At 48.3% G+C, this 18,970-nt stretch overlaps 1 protein-coding gene across 5 annotated transcripts in view; it reads right to left on the bottom strand.

Moving 5' to 3' along the window:
* Positions 1-18,970, bottom strand: part of LOC139389407 (ARB2 cotranscriptional regulator A) — a 248,599-nt gene that overhangs the window by 146,528 nt on the left and 83,101 nt on the right. For all 5 annotated transcript variants that reach the window (XM_071136144.1, XM_071136145.1, XM_071136146.1 and 2 more), the window contains exon 8: positions 8,310-8,429. In XM_071136144.1, the coding sequence (XP_070992245.1) occupies positions 8,310-8,429 (120 nt within the window). The remainder of the gene's footprint in view (positions 1-8,309; positions 8,430-18,970) is intronic.

Raw genomic sequence — 18,970 nt, forward strand, 5'->3', positions numbered from 1 at the left:
AGAAGGAGAGCCCTGTGAGTCTAGCACCTAGACTAGCCTAGCTATCTGAGCACTGCAGAGAGAGACAGAAGGAGAGAGAGCCCTATGAGCCTTGTACCTAGCCTAGCTATCAGAGCACTGCAGAGAGACACAGGAGGAGAGAGAGCCCTGTGAGCCTAGCACCTAGCCTAGCCTAGCTATAGACAGAAGGAGAGAGAGCCCTGTGAGCCTAGCACCTGGCCTAGCTATCTGAGCACTGCAGAGAGCGACAGAAGGAGAGAGAGCCCTGTGAGTCTAGCACCTAGCCTAGCTATCTGAGCACTGCAGAGGGACAAAAGGAAAGAGAGCCCTGTGAGCCTAGCACCTGGCCTAGCTATCTGAGCACTGCAGAGAGCGACAGAAGGAGAGAGAGCCCTGTGAGTCTACACCTAGCCTAGCTATCTGAGCACTGCAGAGCGACAGAAGGAGAGAGAGGCCTGTGAGTCTAGCACCTAGCCTAGCATAGCTATCAGAGCACTGCAGAGAGGGACAGAAGGAGAGAGAGCCCTGTGAGTATAGCACCTAGCCTAGCTATCTGAGCACTGCAGAGAGAGAGACAGAAGGAGAGAGAGCCCTGTGAGTCTAGCACCTAGCCTAGCTATCTGAGCACTGCAGAGCGGGACAAAAGGAAAGAGAGCCTTGTGAGTCTAGCACCTAGCCCAGCCTAGCTATCTGAGCACTGCAGAGAGGGACAGAAGGAAAGAGAGCCCTGTGAATCTAGCACCTAGCCTAGCTATCTGAGCACTGCAGAGAGGGACAGAAGGAAAGAGAGCCCTGTGAGTCTTCCACCTAGCCTAGCCATCTGAGCATTGCAGAGAGACACAGGAGGAGAGAGAGCCCTGTGAGCCTAGCACCTAGCCTAGCTATCTGAGCACTGCAGAGGGAGACAGAAGGAGAGAAAGACCTGTGAGCCTAGCACCTAGCCAAGCCTAGCTATCTGAGCACTGCAGTGAGAGACAGAAGGAGAGCCCTGTGAGTCTAGCACCCAGACTAGCCTAGCTATCTGAGCACTGCAGAGAGAGACAGAAGGAGAGAGAGCCCTGTGAGCCTAGCACCTAGCCTAGCTATCTGAGCACTGCAGAGGGAGACAGAAGGAAAGAGAGCCCTGTGAGCCTAGCACCTAGCCTAGCTATCTGAGCACTGCAGAGCGACAGAAGGAGAGAGAGGCCTGTGAGTCTAGCACCTAGCCTAGCCTAGCTATAGACAGAAGGAGAGAGAGCCCTGTGAGCCTAGCACCTAGCTTAGCTATCTGAGCACTGCAGAGAGGGACAGAAGGAGAGAGAGCCCTGTGAGCCTAGCACCTGGCCTAGCTATCTGAGCACTGCAGAGAGCGACAGAAGGAGAGAGAGCCCTGTGAGTCTAGCACCTAGCCTAGCTATCTGAGCACTGCAGAGCGACAGAAGGAGAGAGAGGCCTGTGAGTCTAGCACCTAGCCTAGCATAGCTATCAGAGCACTGCAGAGAGGGACAGAAGGAGTGAGAGCCCTGTGAGTATAGCACCTAGCCTAGCTATCTGAGCACTGCAGAGAGAGAGACAGAAGGAAAGAGAGCCCTGTGAATCTAGCACCTAGCCTAGCTATCTGAGCACTGCAGAGAGGGACAGAAGGAAAGAGAGCCCTGTGAGTCTTCCACCTAGCCTAGCCATCTGAGCATTGCAGAGAGACACAGGAGGAGAGAGAGCCCTGTGAGCCTAGCACCTAGCCTAGCTATCTGAGCACTGCAGAAGAGACAGAAGGAGAGAAAGACCTGTGAGCCTAGCACCTAGCCAAGCCTAGCTATCTGAGCACTGCAGAGAGAGACAAAAGGAGAGAGAGGCCTGTGAGTCTAGCACCTAGCCTAGCCTAGCTATCTGAGCACTGCAGAGAGACAGAAGGAGAGAGAGCCCAGTGAGCCTAGCACCTGGCCTAGCTACCTGAGCACTGCAGAGAGAGACAGAAGGAGAGAGAGCCCTGTGAGCCTAGCACCTAGCCTAGCTTTCTAAGCACTGCAGAGAGAGACAGAAGGAGAGAGAGCCATGTGAGCCTAGCACCTAGCCTAGCCTAGCTATCAGAGCACTGCAGAGAGGGACAGAAGGAGAGAGAGCCCTGTGAGCCTAGCACCTAGCCTAGCCTAGCTATCTGAGCACTGCAGAGAGAGACAGAAGGAGAGAGAGCCCTGGGAGTCTAGCACCTAGCCTAGCTATCTGAGCACTGCAGAGAGAGAGACAGAAGGAAAGAGAGCCCTGTGAGTCTTCCACCTAGCCTAGCCATCTGAGCATTGCAGAGAGACACAGGAGGAGAGAGAGCCCTGTGAGCCTAGCACCTAGCCTAGCTATCTGAGCACTGCAGAGGGAGACAGAAGGAGAGAAAGACCTGTGAGCCTAGCACCTAGCCAAGCCTAGCTATCTGAGCACTGCAGAGAGGGACAGAAGGAGAGAGAGCCCTGTGGGCCTAGCACCTAGCCTAGCTATCTGAGCACTGCAGAGAGGGACAGAAGGAAAGAGAGCCCTGTGAGCCTAGCACCTGGCCTAGCTACCTGAGCACTGCAGAGAGAGACAGAAGGAGAGAGAGAGCCCTGTGACCCTAGCACCTAGCCCAGCCTAGCTATCTGAGCACTGCAGAGAGAGACAGAAGGAGAAAGAGCCCAGTGAGTCTAGCACCTAGCCTAGCTATCTGAGCACTGCAGAGAGAGAGACAGAAGGAGAGAGAGCCCTGTGAGTCTAGCACCTAGCCTAGCTATCTGAGCACTGCAGAGAGGGACAGAAGGAAAGAGAGCCTTGTGAGTCTAGCACCTAGCCCAGCCTAGCTATCTGAGCACTGCAGAGAGAGACAGAAGGAGAGAGAGGCCTGTGAGTCTAGCACCTGGCCTAGCTACCTGAGCACTGCAGAGAGAGACAGAAGGAAAGAGAGCCTTGTGAGTCTAGCACCTAGCCCAACCTAGCTATCTGAGCACTGCAGAGAGGGACAGACGGAAATAGAGCCCTGTGAGTCTAGCACCTGGCCTAGCTACCTGAGCACTGCAGAGAGAGACAGAAGGAGAGAGAGCCCAGTGAGTCTACACCTAGCCTAGCTATCTGAGCACTGCAGAGAGGGACAGAAGGAAAGAGAGCCTTGTGAGTCTAGCACCTAGCCCAGCCTAGCTATCTGAGCACTGCAGAGAGAGACAGAAGGAGAGAGGCCTGTGAGTCTAGCACTTAGCCTTGCCTAGCTATCTGAGCACTGCAGAGAGGGACAGAAGGAGAGAGAGCCCTGTGAGCCTAGCACCTAGCCTAGCCTAGCTATAGACAGAAGGAGAGAGAGCCCTGTGAGCCTAGCACCTGGCCTAGCTATCTGAGCACTGCAGAGAGCGACAGAAGGAGAGAGAGCCCTGTGAGTCTAGCACCTAGCTTAGCTATCTGAGCACTGCAGAGAGGGACAGAAGGAGAGAGAGCCCTGTGAGCATAGCACCTGGCCTAGCTATCTGAGCACTGCAGAGAGCGACAGAAGGAGAGAGAGCCCTGTGAGTCTAGCACCTAGCCTAGCTATCTGAGCACTGCAGAGGGACAAAAGGAAAGAGAGCCTTGTGAGTCTAGCACCTAGCCCAGCCTAGCTATCTGAGTACTGCAGAGAGAGACAGAAGGAGAGAGAGCCCAGTGAGTCTACACCTAGCCTAGCTATCTGAGCACTGCAGAGAGGGACAGAAGGAAAGAGAGCCTTGTGAGTCTAGCACCTAGCCCAGCCTAGCTATCTGAGCACTGCAGAGAGAGACAGAAGGACAGAGGCCTGTGAGTCTAGCACTTAGCCTAGCCTAGCTATCTGAGCACTGCAGAGAGGGACAGAAGGAGAGAGAGCCCTGTGGGCCTAGCACCTAGCCTAGCTATCTGAGCACTGCAGAGAGGGACAGAAGGAAAGAGAGCCCTGTGAGCCTAGCACCTGGCCTAGCTATCTGAGCACTGCAGAGAGAGACAGAAGGAGAGAGAGAGCCCTGTGACCCTAGCACCTAGCCTAGCTATCTGAGCACTGCAGATAGAGACAGAAGGAGAGAGAGCCCTGTGAGCCTAGCACCTGGCCTAGCTATCTGAGCACTGCAGAGAGCGACAGAAGGAGAGAGAGCCCTGTGAGTCTAGCACCTAGCCTAGCTATCTGAGCACTGCAGAGAGGGACAAAAGGAAAGAGAGCCTTGTGAGTCTAGCACCTAGCCCAGCCTAGCTATCTGAGCACTGCAGAGAGGGACAGAAGGAGAGAGAGCCCAGTGAGTCTAGCACCTAGCCTAGCCTAGCTATCTGAGTACTGCAGAGAGGGACAGAAGGAGAGAGAGCCCAGTGAGTCTAGCACCTAGCCCAGTCTAGCTATCTGAGCACTGCAGAGAGAGACAGAATGATAAAGAGCCCAGTGAGTCTAGCACCTAGCCTAGCTATCTGAGCACTGCAGAGAGGGACAGAAGGAAAGAGAGCCTTGTGAGTCTAGCACCTAGCCCAGCCTAGCTATCTGAGTACTGCAGAGAGAGACAGAAGGAGAGAGAGGCCTGTGAGTCTAGCACTTAGCCTAGCCTAGCTATCTGAGCACTGCAGAGAGGGACAGAAGGAGAGAGAGCCCTGTGAGCCTAGCACCTAGCCTAGCCTAGCTATAGACAGAAGGAGAGAGAGCCCTGTGAGCCTAGCACCTGGCCTAGCTATCTGAGCACTGCAGAGAGCGACAGAAGGAGAGAGAGCCCTGTGAGTCTAGCACCTAGCTTAGCTATCTGAGCACTGCAGAGAGGGACAGAAGGAGAGAGAGCCCTGTGAGCATAGCACCTGGCCTAGCTATCTGAGCACTGCAGAGAGCGACAGAAGGAGAGAGAGCCCTGTGAGTCTAGCACCTAGCCTAGCTATCTGAGCACTGCAGAGGGACAAAAGGAAAGAGAGCCTTGTGAGTCTAGCACCTAGCCCAGCCTAGCTATCTGAGCACTGCAGAGAGAGACAGAAGGAGAGAGGCCTGTGAGTCTAGCACTTAGCCTAGCCTAGCTATCTGAGCACTGCAGAGAGGGACAGAAGGAGAGAGAGCCCTGTGGGCCTAGCACCTAGCCTAGCTATCTGAGCACTGCAGAGAGGGACAGAAGGAAAGAGAGCCCTGTGAGCCTAGCACCTGGCCTAGCTACCTGAGCACTGCAGAGAGAGACAGAAGGAGAGAGAGAGCCCTGTGACCCTAGCACCTAGCCTAGCTATCTGAGCACTGCAGATAGAGACAGAAGGAGAGAGAGCCCTGTGAGCCTAGCACCTGGCCTAGCTATCTGAGCACTGCAGAGAGCGACAGAAGGAGAGAGAGCCCTGTGAGTCTAGCACCTAGCCCAGCCTAGCTATCTGAGCACTGCAGAGAGGGACAGAAGGAGAGAGAGCCCAGTGAGTCTAGCACCTAGCCTAGCCTAGCTATCTGAGTACTGCAGAGAGAGACAGAAGGAGAGAGAGGCCTGTGAGTCTAGCACTTAGCCTAGCCTAGCTATCTGAGCACTGCAGAGAGGGACAGAAGGAGAGAGAGCCCTGTGGGCCTAGCACCTAGCCTAGCTATCTGAGCACTGCAGAGAGGGACAAAAGGAGAGAGAGCCTTGTGAGTCTAGCACCTAGCCTAGCTATCTGAGCACTGCAGAGAGGGACAGAAGGAGAGAGAGCCCAGTGAGTCTAGCACCTAGCCCAGCCTAGCTATCTGAGCACTGCAGAGAGAGACAGAAGGATAAAGAGCCCAGTGAGTCTAGCACCTAGCCTAGCTATCTGAGCACTGCAGAGAGGGACAGAAGGAAAGAGAGCCTTGTGAGTCTAGCACCTAGCCCAGCCTAGCTATCTGAGTACTGCAGAGAGAGACAGAAGGAGAGAGAGGCCTGTGAGTCTAGCACTTAGCCTAGCCTAGCTATCTGAGCACTGCAGAGAGGGACAGAAGGAGAGAGAGCCCTGTGGGCCTAGCACCTAGCCTAGCTATCTGAGCACTGCAGAGAGGGACAGAAGGAAAGAGAGCCCTGTGAGCCTAGCACCTGGCCTAGCTACCTGAGCACTGCAGAGAGAGACAGAAGGAGAGAGAGCCCTGTGAGCCGAGCACCTAGCCTAGCTTTCTAAGCACTGCAGAGAGAGACACAAGGAGAGAGAGCCCTGTGAGCCTAGCACCTAGCCTAGCCTAGCTATCAGAGCACTGCAGAGAGGGACAGAAGGAGAGAGAGACCTGTGAGCCTAGCACCTAGCCTAGCCTAGCTATCTGAGCACTGCAGAGAGAGACAGAAGGAGAGAGAGCCCTGTGAGTCTAGCACCTAGCCTAGCTATCTGAGCACTGCAGAGAGAGAGACAGAAGGAGAGAGAGCCCTGTGAGCCGAGCACCTAGCCTAGCTTTCTAAGCACTGCAGAGAGAGACACAAGGAGAGAGAGCCCTGTGAGCCTAGCACCTAGCCTAGCCTAGCTATCAGAGCACTGCAGAGAGGGACAGAAGGAGAGAGAGACCTGTGAGTCTAGCACCTAGCCTAGCTATCTGAGCACTGCAGAGGAGGACAGAAGGAAAGAGAGCCTTGTGAGTCTAGCACCTAGCCCAGCCTAGCTATCTGAGCACTGCAGAGAGGGACAGAAGGAAATAGAGCCCTGTGAGTCTAGCACCTGGCCTAGCTACCTGAGCACTGCAGAGAGAGACAGAAGGAGAGAGAGCCCAGTGAGTCTAGCACCTAGCCTAGCTATCTGAGCACTGCAGAGAGGGACAGAAGGAAAGAGAGCCTTGTGAGTCTAGCACCTAGCCCAGCCTAGCTTTCTGAGCATTGCAGAGAGAGACAGAAGGAGAGAGAGGCCTGTGAGTCTAGCACTTAGCCCGGCCTAGCTACCTGAGCACTGCAGAGAGAGACAGAAGGAGAGAGAGCACCGTGAGTCTAGCACCTAGCCTAGCTATCTGAGCACTGCAGAGAGGGACAGAAGGAGAGAGAGCCCAGTGAGTCTAGCACCTAGCCTAGCTATCTGAGCACTGCAGAGAGGGACAGAAGGAAAGAGAGCCCTGTGAGCCTAGCACCTGGCCTAGCTACCTGAGCACTGCATAGAGAGACAGAAGGAGAGAAAGCCCTGTGAGCCGAGCACCTAGCCTAGCTTTCTAAGCACTGCAGAGAGAGACAGAAGGAGAGAGAGCCCTGTGAGTCTAGCACCTAGCCTAGCTATCTGAGCACTGCAGAGAGAGAGACAGAAGGAGAGAAAGCCCTGTGAGTCTAGCACCTAGCCTAGCTATCTGAGCACTGCAGAGAGGGACAGAAGGAAAGAGAGCCTTGTGAGTCTAGCACCTAGCCTAGCCTAGCTATAGACAGAAGGAGAGAGAGCCCTGTGAGTCTAGCACCTAGCCTAGCTATCTGAGCACTGCAGAGAGAGAGACAGAAGGAGAGAAAGCCCTGTGAGTCTAGCACCTAGCCTAGCTATCTGAGCACTGCAGAGAGGGACAGAAGGAAATAGAGCCCTGTGAGTCTAGCACCTGGCCTAGCTACCTGAGCACTGCAGAGAGAGACAGAAGGAGAGAGAGCCCTGTGAGCCGAGCACCTAGCCTAGCTTTCTAAGCACTGCAGAGAGAGACAGAAGGAGAGAGAGCCCTGTGAGCCTAGCACCTAGCCTAGCCTAGCTATCTGAGCACTGCAGATAGAGACAGAAGGAGAGAGAGCCCTGTGAGCCTAGCACCTGGCCTAGCTATCTGAGCACTGCAGAGAGAGAGACAGAAGGAGAGAGAGCCCTGTGAGTCTAGCACCTAGCCTAGCTATCTGAGCACTGCAGAGAGGGACAGAAGGAAAGAGAACCTTGTGAGTCTAGCACCTAGCCCAGTCTAGCTATCTGAGCACTGCAGAGAGAGACAGAAGGAGAGAGAGCCCTGTGAGTCTAGCACCTAGCCTAGAGCCCGGCGTTCAGGCTGCCAATAATAAACACTGAGAGACCAACACTGAGAGGTACATATAAGCTCAACACTATAACAATATAGGCTAGACTTAATTATAGACTCAACACTAGAAAGACACACAGATGCAGAGACCCCCCCCCCCCCCCCATCTCTCTCATCTTCTACGACTTGCAGTTTTGCATGCTCCGCAGCGTGGTTTAATAGAAACCTTGTTTTTCTTCTAGTTCTCTCTCCATTTTCTCCCTACGTCTTGTTGTGCGGAGGAGAGGAAGTGGATTGAGCCCTAGGACAGGGATGAACTGGCTTGTTTATAGAAGCAGCACTTTCTCAAAGAAACTAAACGTTATTTATTTTTAATCATCCCACCGCATTTCACACGCTACCACACTGGCTGACTGTCCCAGAGGTAGTATGCTGAGGGGGGATGGGGGGGGGGGGGGGCAGAGGAAAGAAAGCAACCACTCACCAGCTCCACCAACGACAGGCCTCCGTAGCTGTGCGCCACGACAAAGACGTTCCTGGCGGCGGCTTTGGACACAAAGTGGTCCCACACGTAGAGCACGTGTTCCTCGGGGGAGCCGTTTTCCTGGAACACAAGGACAGAACTTCACGTCACATCCCCCAAAAACAAGAAGAAAAGACACAACAAAAAAAAACACATCGCAGAGAGTTAGAACGGCGTCAGCGAGAGAGATTGAAGAAGGGTTGAGAAAGACCGTGCCAGTGTGTCATAGACAGTGAAAACAAGCGGGAGAAAGATCCGAGTTAAAAAAAGTGAACTAACTCTGAGAGACGTAAAAAGAGGAAAAAGGTGAGAGTGAAACTCGGGGAGAGAAAGTTCTGTCACAGTTGGCATGCAGGCCTCCAGAAATAAAAATGAAAAAGCACTGCTGATGGCAGAGGGTGTGTTTTATAAACGCAGACTGCTCGCTGGATCAATAAGTCTTGCATATTGCAAATGCCCTAAATGTAAAACTCGATAGGTCGCGTGACGTAACGTTTAAATCTTAATTTGTGCCTGGATCGATGGAGCATCTATACGGCAATAAAGGCGTAATGGGCAAACACAGGGGAAGGTCAGGGGAGAGAACAACAGAGAGGACGCACACACACCTACACCCACACACAGTACACACCATGGATTTGTCTGACTATAAAGTACACCCACGTGGGTTGTATTTTAATGGAGCATCACTAAGTGCAATTGTTTGTGCCATTCTCCATCCACCCTCAGCAGGCTAGATAATCGATTCCCAAATAAATACCCTTTCTGTCAATCGGTGAAGCCACTCCAAAGCCATTTCAGAGCAAAAACAGTCTGGTTAAGCTGCCTGCATGGTGTTTACTCACAGGGGTAAAAAGTAACAAAGCTTCATGCCCACTTAGACTAAATGTCTGGGGAGATTGTTGGATGCTATGCTGTGACTGAGAGATCTAGTGGTTTATCCAAGGCAATGGCTGTTTCATAGATATCAGGGAACGATGCTGTGTTATTTCACTGATGACACAGCTTACACCCACTCACACCCAAGCTTTGAATATTAAAAACAGGCAAAAGTACACTTTTCAATCTAGTTGTTGTTAGGCTGTTGTTATTTTGCTGGGCGACTGTGTGTGCACGTAAGTGTGTGTGCGCGCGTGTGTGTGTGGAGGTACAGTAAATGAACCCATCAGCTTGTTTATGTTTGCTGGCATAATGAGATGGGGAGGGAGGGCGGCTGGGTTCAGAGAGAGACTCTACGGAGGGTGATGCAACAGCGGGTAATGCTGCGCCCTGCCCCGCCCTGATCAACTGCGGGTGGAGGGGGGGGGGCAGAGTTGGCTGCCTGAAGGCCTGTGACATCAAAGTCCTTTGAAGCCCTCCTCTCCTTCTCTGTGTCACCCTTCATCTACAGGGCTCTGTTTCATAATCACTTCCTCCCACCCTCCAACTTCACCACCTGTTCTCCCTCTCTTCACCTGACCCTCCCTACGGAGGCTTGTTGGCTGGTCGCGTGGACTTACACACATACCTTCTGAATATCCCTCGTGTCTAAACCATGTGTTATTGGTCTTAATATTCTGTGTCAATAGCAGAGTCGGAGAATGGAGCAAAACAGATAGACAAAAGCACCAGGGTCTTTAAATGGTTAGGCGCTGTGATGCGTATGAAGGAGTGCTCTGGGAGGTCCAGTTTCCGCCTGCTTCACATTCTATTTGGCTCGTTTGGAGCTCGAGCATCGGCATGGCAGCGCTGTGACCGCAGCGGTGTGGTCGTCATGGCAACCAGGTAGCGTCTCCCCTTATCGCCCGAGCGCAGAGCCCCGACACCTGGCCCCATTGCGCCGCACGGCTCCAAACGCCCACCCACCTCCCCTGATTGACTATCTGGCCCGATAGCACGTTGCATTATCTAAACACTCATTTGCATATTGATGTAATTATTTTCCGGGGTTAATTAGCTCCTGCGAAGCGGGCCGCCCTCAGAGACTCGCTTCCTGTCACACGCCTGCCCGTTTAGTTTATATTTTTTATTTCACTTATTTTCCATTTCCCCCCAGGTCGTCCGATGTGTGTGTGCCAGGTCGTACAGATTCCCCACTGATCACCTGTTGCCAGCATCTTCAAGTGATGACTGTCACTGGCGTTTTGGAGTGTGCGTACGTGTGCGGATTGATTGTGGCACTGTTGACGGTAGCCAACAGTACATAGAGTCCCTCTAGAATGTACAATATGAGGACCCTCTCAGGCTTCCAGTGAGCTGTCCAACTGTTACCATACCAATTAAACACTCCAGGACTGAAGAACTATAAACACACTATGGATTTGGGGCGGTAGGTAGCCTAGTGGTTAGAGCGTTGGGCCAGTAACCGAAAGGTTGGCTAGATCGACTCCCCGAGGTAAAAAGTTTTTAAAAAATGTCATTCTGCCCCTGAACAAGGTAGTTAACCCATTGTTCCTAGGCCGTCATTGTAAATAATTTGTTCTTAACTGACTTGCCTAGTTAAATAAAGGTTAAAAAAAAAAAAAATAGGAGTGAGTCTCTTGTAAGCAAATTATATCATACTTTTATCATTTAGCTAGCCTCTTTACGTTTACAGTTTTTTGCCATTACAGTTTTAGCTAGCAATGGCTAATCCTGATATGAATTGAATTGAATTTCAATTGAAAAGCCAACTTCGTGTACCGACTTCTAATTCCACTATAGTTCATCATAGCCAGTTTAATGCAAAATATGTCCATCTTATTTTCTTGAATAATACAGGTAAATGTGAAGGGCCTTACGATGAATTTACACAATGTAACAGAACATAGAACAAAAAACATTAACCTACATTTAAACATCGACTGCTGTGTGCAGCGGGTAGGTTTGTCCGTATTAACATCCTATTTTAATGTCTCCTTTGTGCACAAAGCAAAAGGTACAACAACTAACAGAGCAGTGTTGATTTCAGAATGAAGTATTTTCGTCAGTTTAGTAGCCCTGGGCTCGTCCTACTGCAGAGAAGGGATGTGAGGGTTCAGGGAGGTGCTATGCCTGGGAATAGCCAAGGAGTTATGTCCTTCTTCCTGTACAAATTCCTATCAATATACAGTTTGACAACAATGAGTCTTACCCTACAGTGGTAAAAAGGGAAGTAGAAAGGGGTAAAAGGAGTGATGAAGTGGATAGCGGAAGAGAGGAGGAGAGGCAGAGAGATGTGGTGTTGAGTGATTGTCTCAGCGCTAGCTAGCTGGGCAGGTTGACAGCTCCTCTCTCTCTCTGCTCTGTGCTGGTGGCAGTAATCAGTGAGGAACACTAGTCTTGAAAACCCAGACACACAGTTTGCCTTGTGTTTAGTGTCACTCAAACGTAGTCCTACCCTAACCAGTCGGGAAACAGACAGCTCGCACGGTATCCAGCTAATTAATACAAACGCACGCACCGCCGAGAGCTCCACACACTGTACTGCATGACAGTGAAAGGTTTGTGAGATAACACTCAGGGAGGTAGCACGCAATGAGGGGCAGTAAGCAGGTGATTATGGATAATAAGTCTACAGTGCCTTCAGAAAGTTCTCACACCCCTTGATTGTTCCCCACATTTTGTTGTGTTACAGCCTGAATTCTAAATGTATTCAATTCAGATTTTGTGTCACTGACCTAGACACAATACCACATAATGTCAAAGTGGAATTATGTTTTTAGAAAGCTTGACAAGTTATAAGAAGATGAAAAGCTGAAATGTCCTGGGCTAATACGTATTCAACCCTTTTGTTATGGCACACCTAAATAAGTTCAAGCCTAAATAAGTTCAGCTGCTCATGCTTTGAGCAGCACGACTAAGCACGCTCGGCTGTGAAGTGGTCTGGTAGGTTTGTAACAAAAGCGTGCTTTTTTAAAACTTCTAAACTAGATGCTTAATATCAATAGTAGCCACAAACAACAAACATGCCTCTAACTCAAAGCAACACTGGATACCACACATGCCTCCACGATACGGGCGTTTGAACTCAAGTTGGAATCCAGAGAAAAATTGAGGGAAAAGGGCTCAGCGACCTATATGGTCACTTGACGGCGCTAACCAAGAACTACGTCACCTAACCAAGAACTACTTCACCTAACCAAGAACTACGTCACCTAACCAAGAACTACTTGCTTCTGTTGACGCAAAACTAAACAAGCTTGTGTTGTTGGACACCTCACCTTGTTGAAAACCTCATAGAAGATCTGAAAGAGTTGGGGGGAAAAAACTGTATTTCACAAGCATTTTATTGGAGAAATACACAAAAGGACTCTGATGTATTGAAGAAAACTGTGAAAGGTGTACAAACAATTGTGGAAGTCATCACTACTGAAAACTTCCAAATGTAGGAGAAAATCCTGCACCTAACTACTCGATCGACGAGAGACAATCTTGAGTGGAATAGCTGAAAAGCCAGAAGAAAATGTGGAGGACACACTGAAAACATTCCTGGTTAATGAACTACAACTGGACAACGACACGGTTGCAGAGCATCTCTTTCCATCTGGTCCACCGGGTGAGATCCAAGCCAATGTCAGGAGGGAGCTAGGGAGGACGACCCACTGGCCCCCGTCCAATCGTGGCCAGGTTCGAACATTAGAAGCAGAAGGAGCTGGTTCTGAGCCACGGACGGCATCTGGCTGGGAAGCCGTTTGGGATGAACAAACAGTACCCTCTAGAGATCTTTGCGCGATGGCAAAAGCTGTTTCCCGTCTTCAAGGAGCACTGACAGAAGGGCTGTAGGGTAAGACTCATTGTTGTCAAACTGTATATTGATAGGAATTTGTACAGGAAGAAGGACATAACTCCTTGGCTATTCCCAGGCATAGCACCTCCCTGAACCCTCACATCCCTTCTCTGCAGTAGGACGAGCCCAGGGCTACTAAACTGACGAAAATACTTCATTCTGAAATCAACACTGCTCTGTTAGTTGTTGTACCTTTTGCTTTGTGCACAAAGGAGACATTAAAATAGGATGTTAATACGGACAAACCTACCCGCTGCACATAGCAGTCGATGTTTAAATGTAGGTTAATGTTTTTTGTTCTATGTTCTGTTACATTGTGTAAATTCATCGTAAGGCCCTTCACATTTACCTGTATTATTCAAGAAAATAAGATGGACATATTTTGCATTAAACTGGCTATGATGAACTATAGTGGAATTAGAAGTCGGTACACGAAGTTGGCTTTTCAATTGAACTTCACAAATATTAGATGAGTATATCAGGATTAGCCATTGCTAGCTAAAACTGTAAATGTAGAGAGGCTAAAAGATAAAAGTATGATATAATTTGCTTACAAGAGACTCACTCTAATTTATTTTTATAGAACCTTTATTTAACTCAGTCAGTTAAGAACAAATTCCTATTTACAATGCCGGCCTACTCCGGCAAACCCGGCGACGCTGGGCCAATTGTGCGCCGCCCTATTGGACTCCCAATCACGGCCGGATGTGATATTGCCTGGATTAGAACCAGGTACTGTAGTGACGCCTCTTGCATGGAGATGCAGTGCCTTTGACCGCTGCGCCACTCTGGAGCCCAGAGCCCAGATACTCTACAGATTAAGATGATGCAAAATGGAAGAGTGATTGGGGAAGTTGTATTTTCTTTAATCATGGCTTAAACAACAAAAAAAAAGTGGTTTTATTCTTACTGGTAATCAGATGAATTATAACATCCATGTGACTATAAGATATAGTACCAGTCAAAAGTTTGGACACACTTACTCATTCAAGGGTTTTTCTTTATTTTTTAAAACTAATTTCTACATTGTAGAATAATAGTGAAGACATCAAAACTATGAAATAACACATATGGAATCATGTAATAACCAAAAAAGTCTTAAACAGATCAAAATATATTTTAGATTCTTCAAAGCAGCCACCCTTTGCAATGATGACAGCTTTGCACACTCTTGGCATTTTCTCAACCAGCTTCACTTGGAATGCTTTTTCAAAAGTCTTTAAGGAGTTCCCACATACGCTGAGCACTTGTTGGTTGCTTTTCCTTCACTCTGCGGTCCAACTCCTCCCAAACCATCTCAATTGGGTTGAGGTTGGGTTTCTGGAAGCCAGGAAATCTGATAGATCACTCTCCTTCTTGATCAAATAGACCTTACACAGCCTGGAGGTGTGTTGGATCATTGTCCTGTTGAAAAACAAATGACAACCCCACTAAGCGCAAACCAGTTGGGATGGCGTATCGCTGCAGAATGCTGTGGTATCCATGCTGGTTAAGTGTGTCTTGAATTCGAAATAAATCACGACAGTGTCAGCAGAAAAGCACCACCACACCATCACACCTCCTCCTCCATGCTTCACGGTGGGAACCACACATGAAGAGATCATCCGTTCACCTACTCTTTCGTCTCACAAAGGCACGGCGGTTGGAACCAAAAATCGCACATTTGGACTCGTCAGACCAAAGGACGGATTTCCACCTGTCTAACATCCATGTCCAAATCATGCTTGAAAGTACAATTTCTATTAGAAATCACAAGACTCAACAGCATCAAAGAAAGAGGGAGATGCTAAGCAAGGGGGTTGTTGGGAAACTCTTCAGGCATATTTCTTTGACAAAGTCGAGAACTATTAAATTCTATTAATTCAAGCAAATATATGTTATTATACGGGTAAAATGCTCCATATGCCATAGAACGTAAGCTAAAAATGTTTTGCTACAAATTTATTTTTGTATTAGGTACACCATGGCATTGCTGATGACTGTATTGTCCAAATGTGTTGTATCGTGCGTGTTTGTCTTTCTGTTTGAGTATTGTTATGTATATTGTCGAATATATGTTTTATCAGAATAAAAAATAAATACAAATAAGCTCAGGAGTAAAAGTGTGCTTAACAAGTCATAATAAGTTGCATGGACTCACTCTGTGTTCAATAATAGTGTTTAACATGATTTTTAAATGACTACCCCATCTTTGTACCCCACACATACAATTATCTGTAAGGTCCCTAAATCAACCAGTGAATTTCAAACACAGATTCAACCACAAAGAGCAGGGAGGTTGTTCCTATGTTTCACAAAGGGAACCTATTGGTAGATGTTTTTTTTTTAAAGCAAACATTGAATATACCTTTGAGCATGGTGCAGTTATTAATTTTAAATTGTGGATGGTCAATACACCCAGTCACTACAAAGATACAGGTGCCCTTCCTAAATCAGATGCTGGAGAAGGAAACGCTCAGGGATTTCACCATGAGGTCAATGGTGGTTTTAAAACAGTTAAACAGAGTTTAATGGCTATGATTGGAGAAAACTGAGGATGGATCAACAACATTGTAATTACTCCACAATACTAACAACATGACAGAGAGAAAAGGAGGAAGCATAAGCAGAAAAAAACATTCCAAAACATGCATCCTGTTTGCACTAAGGCACTAAAAGTAATACTGCAAAAAATGTGTCAAAGAAATTCACTTTTTGTCCTGAATAAAATGCGTTATGTTTGGTGCAAATCCAACACAACACAGGACCACTCTTCATATTTTCAAGAATGGTGGTGGCTACATCATGTTATGGGTATGCTTGTCATCGGAAAGTACTAGGGAGCTTCTTGTTTTTTAAATAAAAATAAACGGAATAGAGATAAGCACAGGCAAAATCCTAGAGAAATACCTGGTTGAGTCTGTTTTCCACCAGACACTGGAAGATGAATTCACATTTCAGCAGGACAATAACCTAAAGCACAACGCCAAATATACACTGGAGTTGCTTACCAAGACGACATTGAATGTTCCTGAGTGGCGTAGTTACAGTTGTTACTTAAATTGGCTTGAAAATCTAAGGCAAGACTTGAAAATGGCTGTCTAGCAATGATCAACAACCAACTTGACAGCAGAGCTTGACACATTTTTTAAAGAATAATGGGCAAATATTGTACATTCCAGGTGTGCAAAGCTCTTAGAGACTTAACCAGAAAGACTCACTGCTGTAATCGCTGTCAAAGGTGAGAGTAACTTGTATTGACTTAGGGGTGTGAATACTTATCTAATTATTAACTTAACTAATTATTCCACTTTGTGTAGATCATTGACAAAAAACTACAATTCAACCAATTTTAATCCCACTTTGTAACACAACAAAATGTGGAAAAAGTCAAGGGGTGTGAATACTTTCTGAAGGCACTGTACGCTTGCACACAAGCACGAGAGTGCACGCACATACACACTAAAGTGTCTATTGACCAACGCCCTCGACAGGTCAGAATCTGACTTTGCCCAGCTTGCTAGTTTTGCTCTGTGTTGTGAGAAAGCACTACAGAGTCTAACAGTGCTTTCCATTCTCCACCCATCCTACCCCTCGTACCACTGAGGCCCACACACTCCCACAGTCCTCCAGAAACTCCCTGTGTGTTTTCTTTCCCTAGTTCCTGCTCTCTGTTTACAGGACAGTAATGAGAGGCAGGGAGAGGAGAGCACCCTGCTACGGCCACAATAACAGCACCAACGCCAAGACAAACGGCCCAGCCCATCAACACAGGAAACAATGAATCTAACAGCATCAACACACTCCGACAAACAACCACTACAGGCTTCCCCTACCCCCCCATCTCTCCCTTTGCCGGAGTCCCTCCTGACGAACAGAGTGAAAGCTAAAGACCTCAGGGAAGCTTGGAAGAGGACTCTACAGAAACTAAGACTGAATCCAAAATGGTTCCCTATGGGCCCTGGTCAAAAGTAGTGCACTGCATAAGGAATAGGGTGCCATTTGAGCTTTCTAGTAGTCAGAAGAAGAGAGCCATAGCCCTCATACAGTCAGAAAAACACTGGGCAACAAAGACTTATAGGTGCTCAAACAACAGCAACACTGACAAGAGTAAGGGCCCTGACAGACAGCACCCGGCAGACGGGGGGGGCGGAATTATATCCAGACAGAGCAACCAACGGTGCTCACGCCTGTGGATGCCGCACAGCCAAGGCAGAGAAAATACTATTCCACTCTATTTTTCCTAGTGGTGCCGTCGTTGTTGACCAGTAGAATATGTAGCCTGCATGGTGATATGTTAGCACGTACGTCCAACAGCAGGATCAGCTAACTTGCCCACTCTAGCTAGATAGCTGGCTAACACAATCAGTTTACAGTCACGTTTAAAATGAATTATTTTTTTCGCACGTCAATAATGTTTGTTAATTACGTTGCTATGGTCACCAGTCGGCTGTCACATAGACTGTGGGCTGTCACCACAGATAGAACACTGAGCCAGATGTTTCAACTGGGGGAATAAATGAGGCATCCGGTTAGCATTTCCACTCAACACTAAATATGGTGATGAGGTGAAGCCCAGTGGCCGGCAGTGGTAGAAGATGAATTTTGGCCGATATTCTGCAAATTAAATTAAATGTTTTTGATCTCAATACAGTTTTCTGTTCCCAAAGCTAAAATCTGTTACGAACAGAGAGGACTAAGTTTTCTAGACTTTCCCCTTTGCCAAAGTTTCAAAAGATGGTGTTGTTTAGAAGGAGTGCAAGGTTGATTTGATTTATTGCCCACGTGCACTTCACAGAGTAGGCGTTCCCTAACGGAAAAATCCAAATACATGCTAGAACACGCAATAGGATCTTGCTCGATCGTGCTTGGTTCTGCCATCCTCCTTGCTTGTTCTGCCCACTATGATTAATTTGCTCCCATTGGAAACGACAGGCTGTTGTCAATCTTGGGTTAGTTCTAAAAAATTATGTGCGATATTCCGCTGTCTGTCTAAAAAGCACTTGAGAGTGATAGATAAAGAGAGTGAGAGGGATGCTGGGGGGTAAGAGAGACAGAGAGCAATAGAAGTTAGGTCAGTGATTTCCAAATGCCAAGCCACAGGTCATGTACACCTCTCGCTCTCATTCAATCGCTCTCATTCAATCTCTCTCTCTCTGTGTGTGTGTGTGTGTGTGTGTGTGTGTGTGTGTGTGTGTGTGTGTGTGTGTGTGTGTGCGTACGCGCGTGCGTGTGTGTGTGTAAACACACCTGAAGCCCGCTCATTTGAATATTTAACATGTCCCTTACAGCGGGTAAGTGAATAATTTTCATTTGGGCTAATTATTAAATATTAAACAAGCGGCGGGCGCAGGTAATTACATAGCCTGGTATTAACATCGCCGCTATTAGGATGTGGACCTTCACTCAAACTCCCCGTTTGCAATTGAATTCTAATCAACGTCTTGGACAAGGACTCGTCAGGTGTTCTCTCGAGCGCTCTTCCCCTTCAGACGCTTTCCTTCCAGACAAAGTTGGCTGGGAATCGTACGAAGACACAACGGTCTGCAGGCTGAGGAGACGATATGGAGAAAATTTGTGGCAGAGATGGGGGGGGGGGATTACTGTAACATTGTGGGTAATTAGCTGGTAGTGCCAATGGAAAGTCAAGTTGCCAGAGAGAGAGAAAGAGAGAAAAGAAAGAAAAAAGAAGGGATAATGTGTGTTAGACTGAGTGAGAGACAGAGATGCACGGACAGTGTGTGTGCGTGTGAGTGTGAGCACGTGCTCAAATACCCAAAAGATGATCGCATTGAGACTCTATAGCACTGTGACCTTGCTGGAGTCAAGCTAATCAGACAATATTTGCCAGGGCATTGTTTCAAATCGATAACTCATTATCAAAGTACAAAGGAAGTTTCCTGGTTCGTCAAATTCT

Source organism: Oncorhynchus clarkii, chromosome 30, assembly GCF_045791955.1.
Source record: "Oncorhynchus clarkii lewisi isolate Uvic-CL-2024 chromosome 30, UVic_Ocla_1.0, whole genome shotgun sequence".
NCBI lineage: Eukaryota > Metazoa > Chordata > Actinopteri > Salmoniformes > Salmonidae > Oncorhynchus > Oncorhynchus clarkii.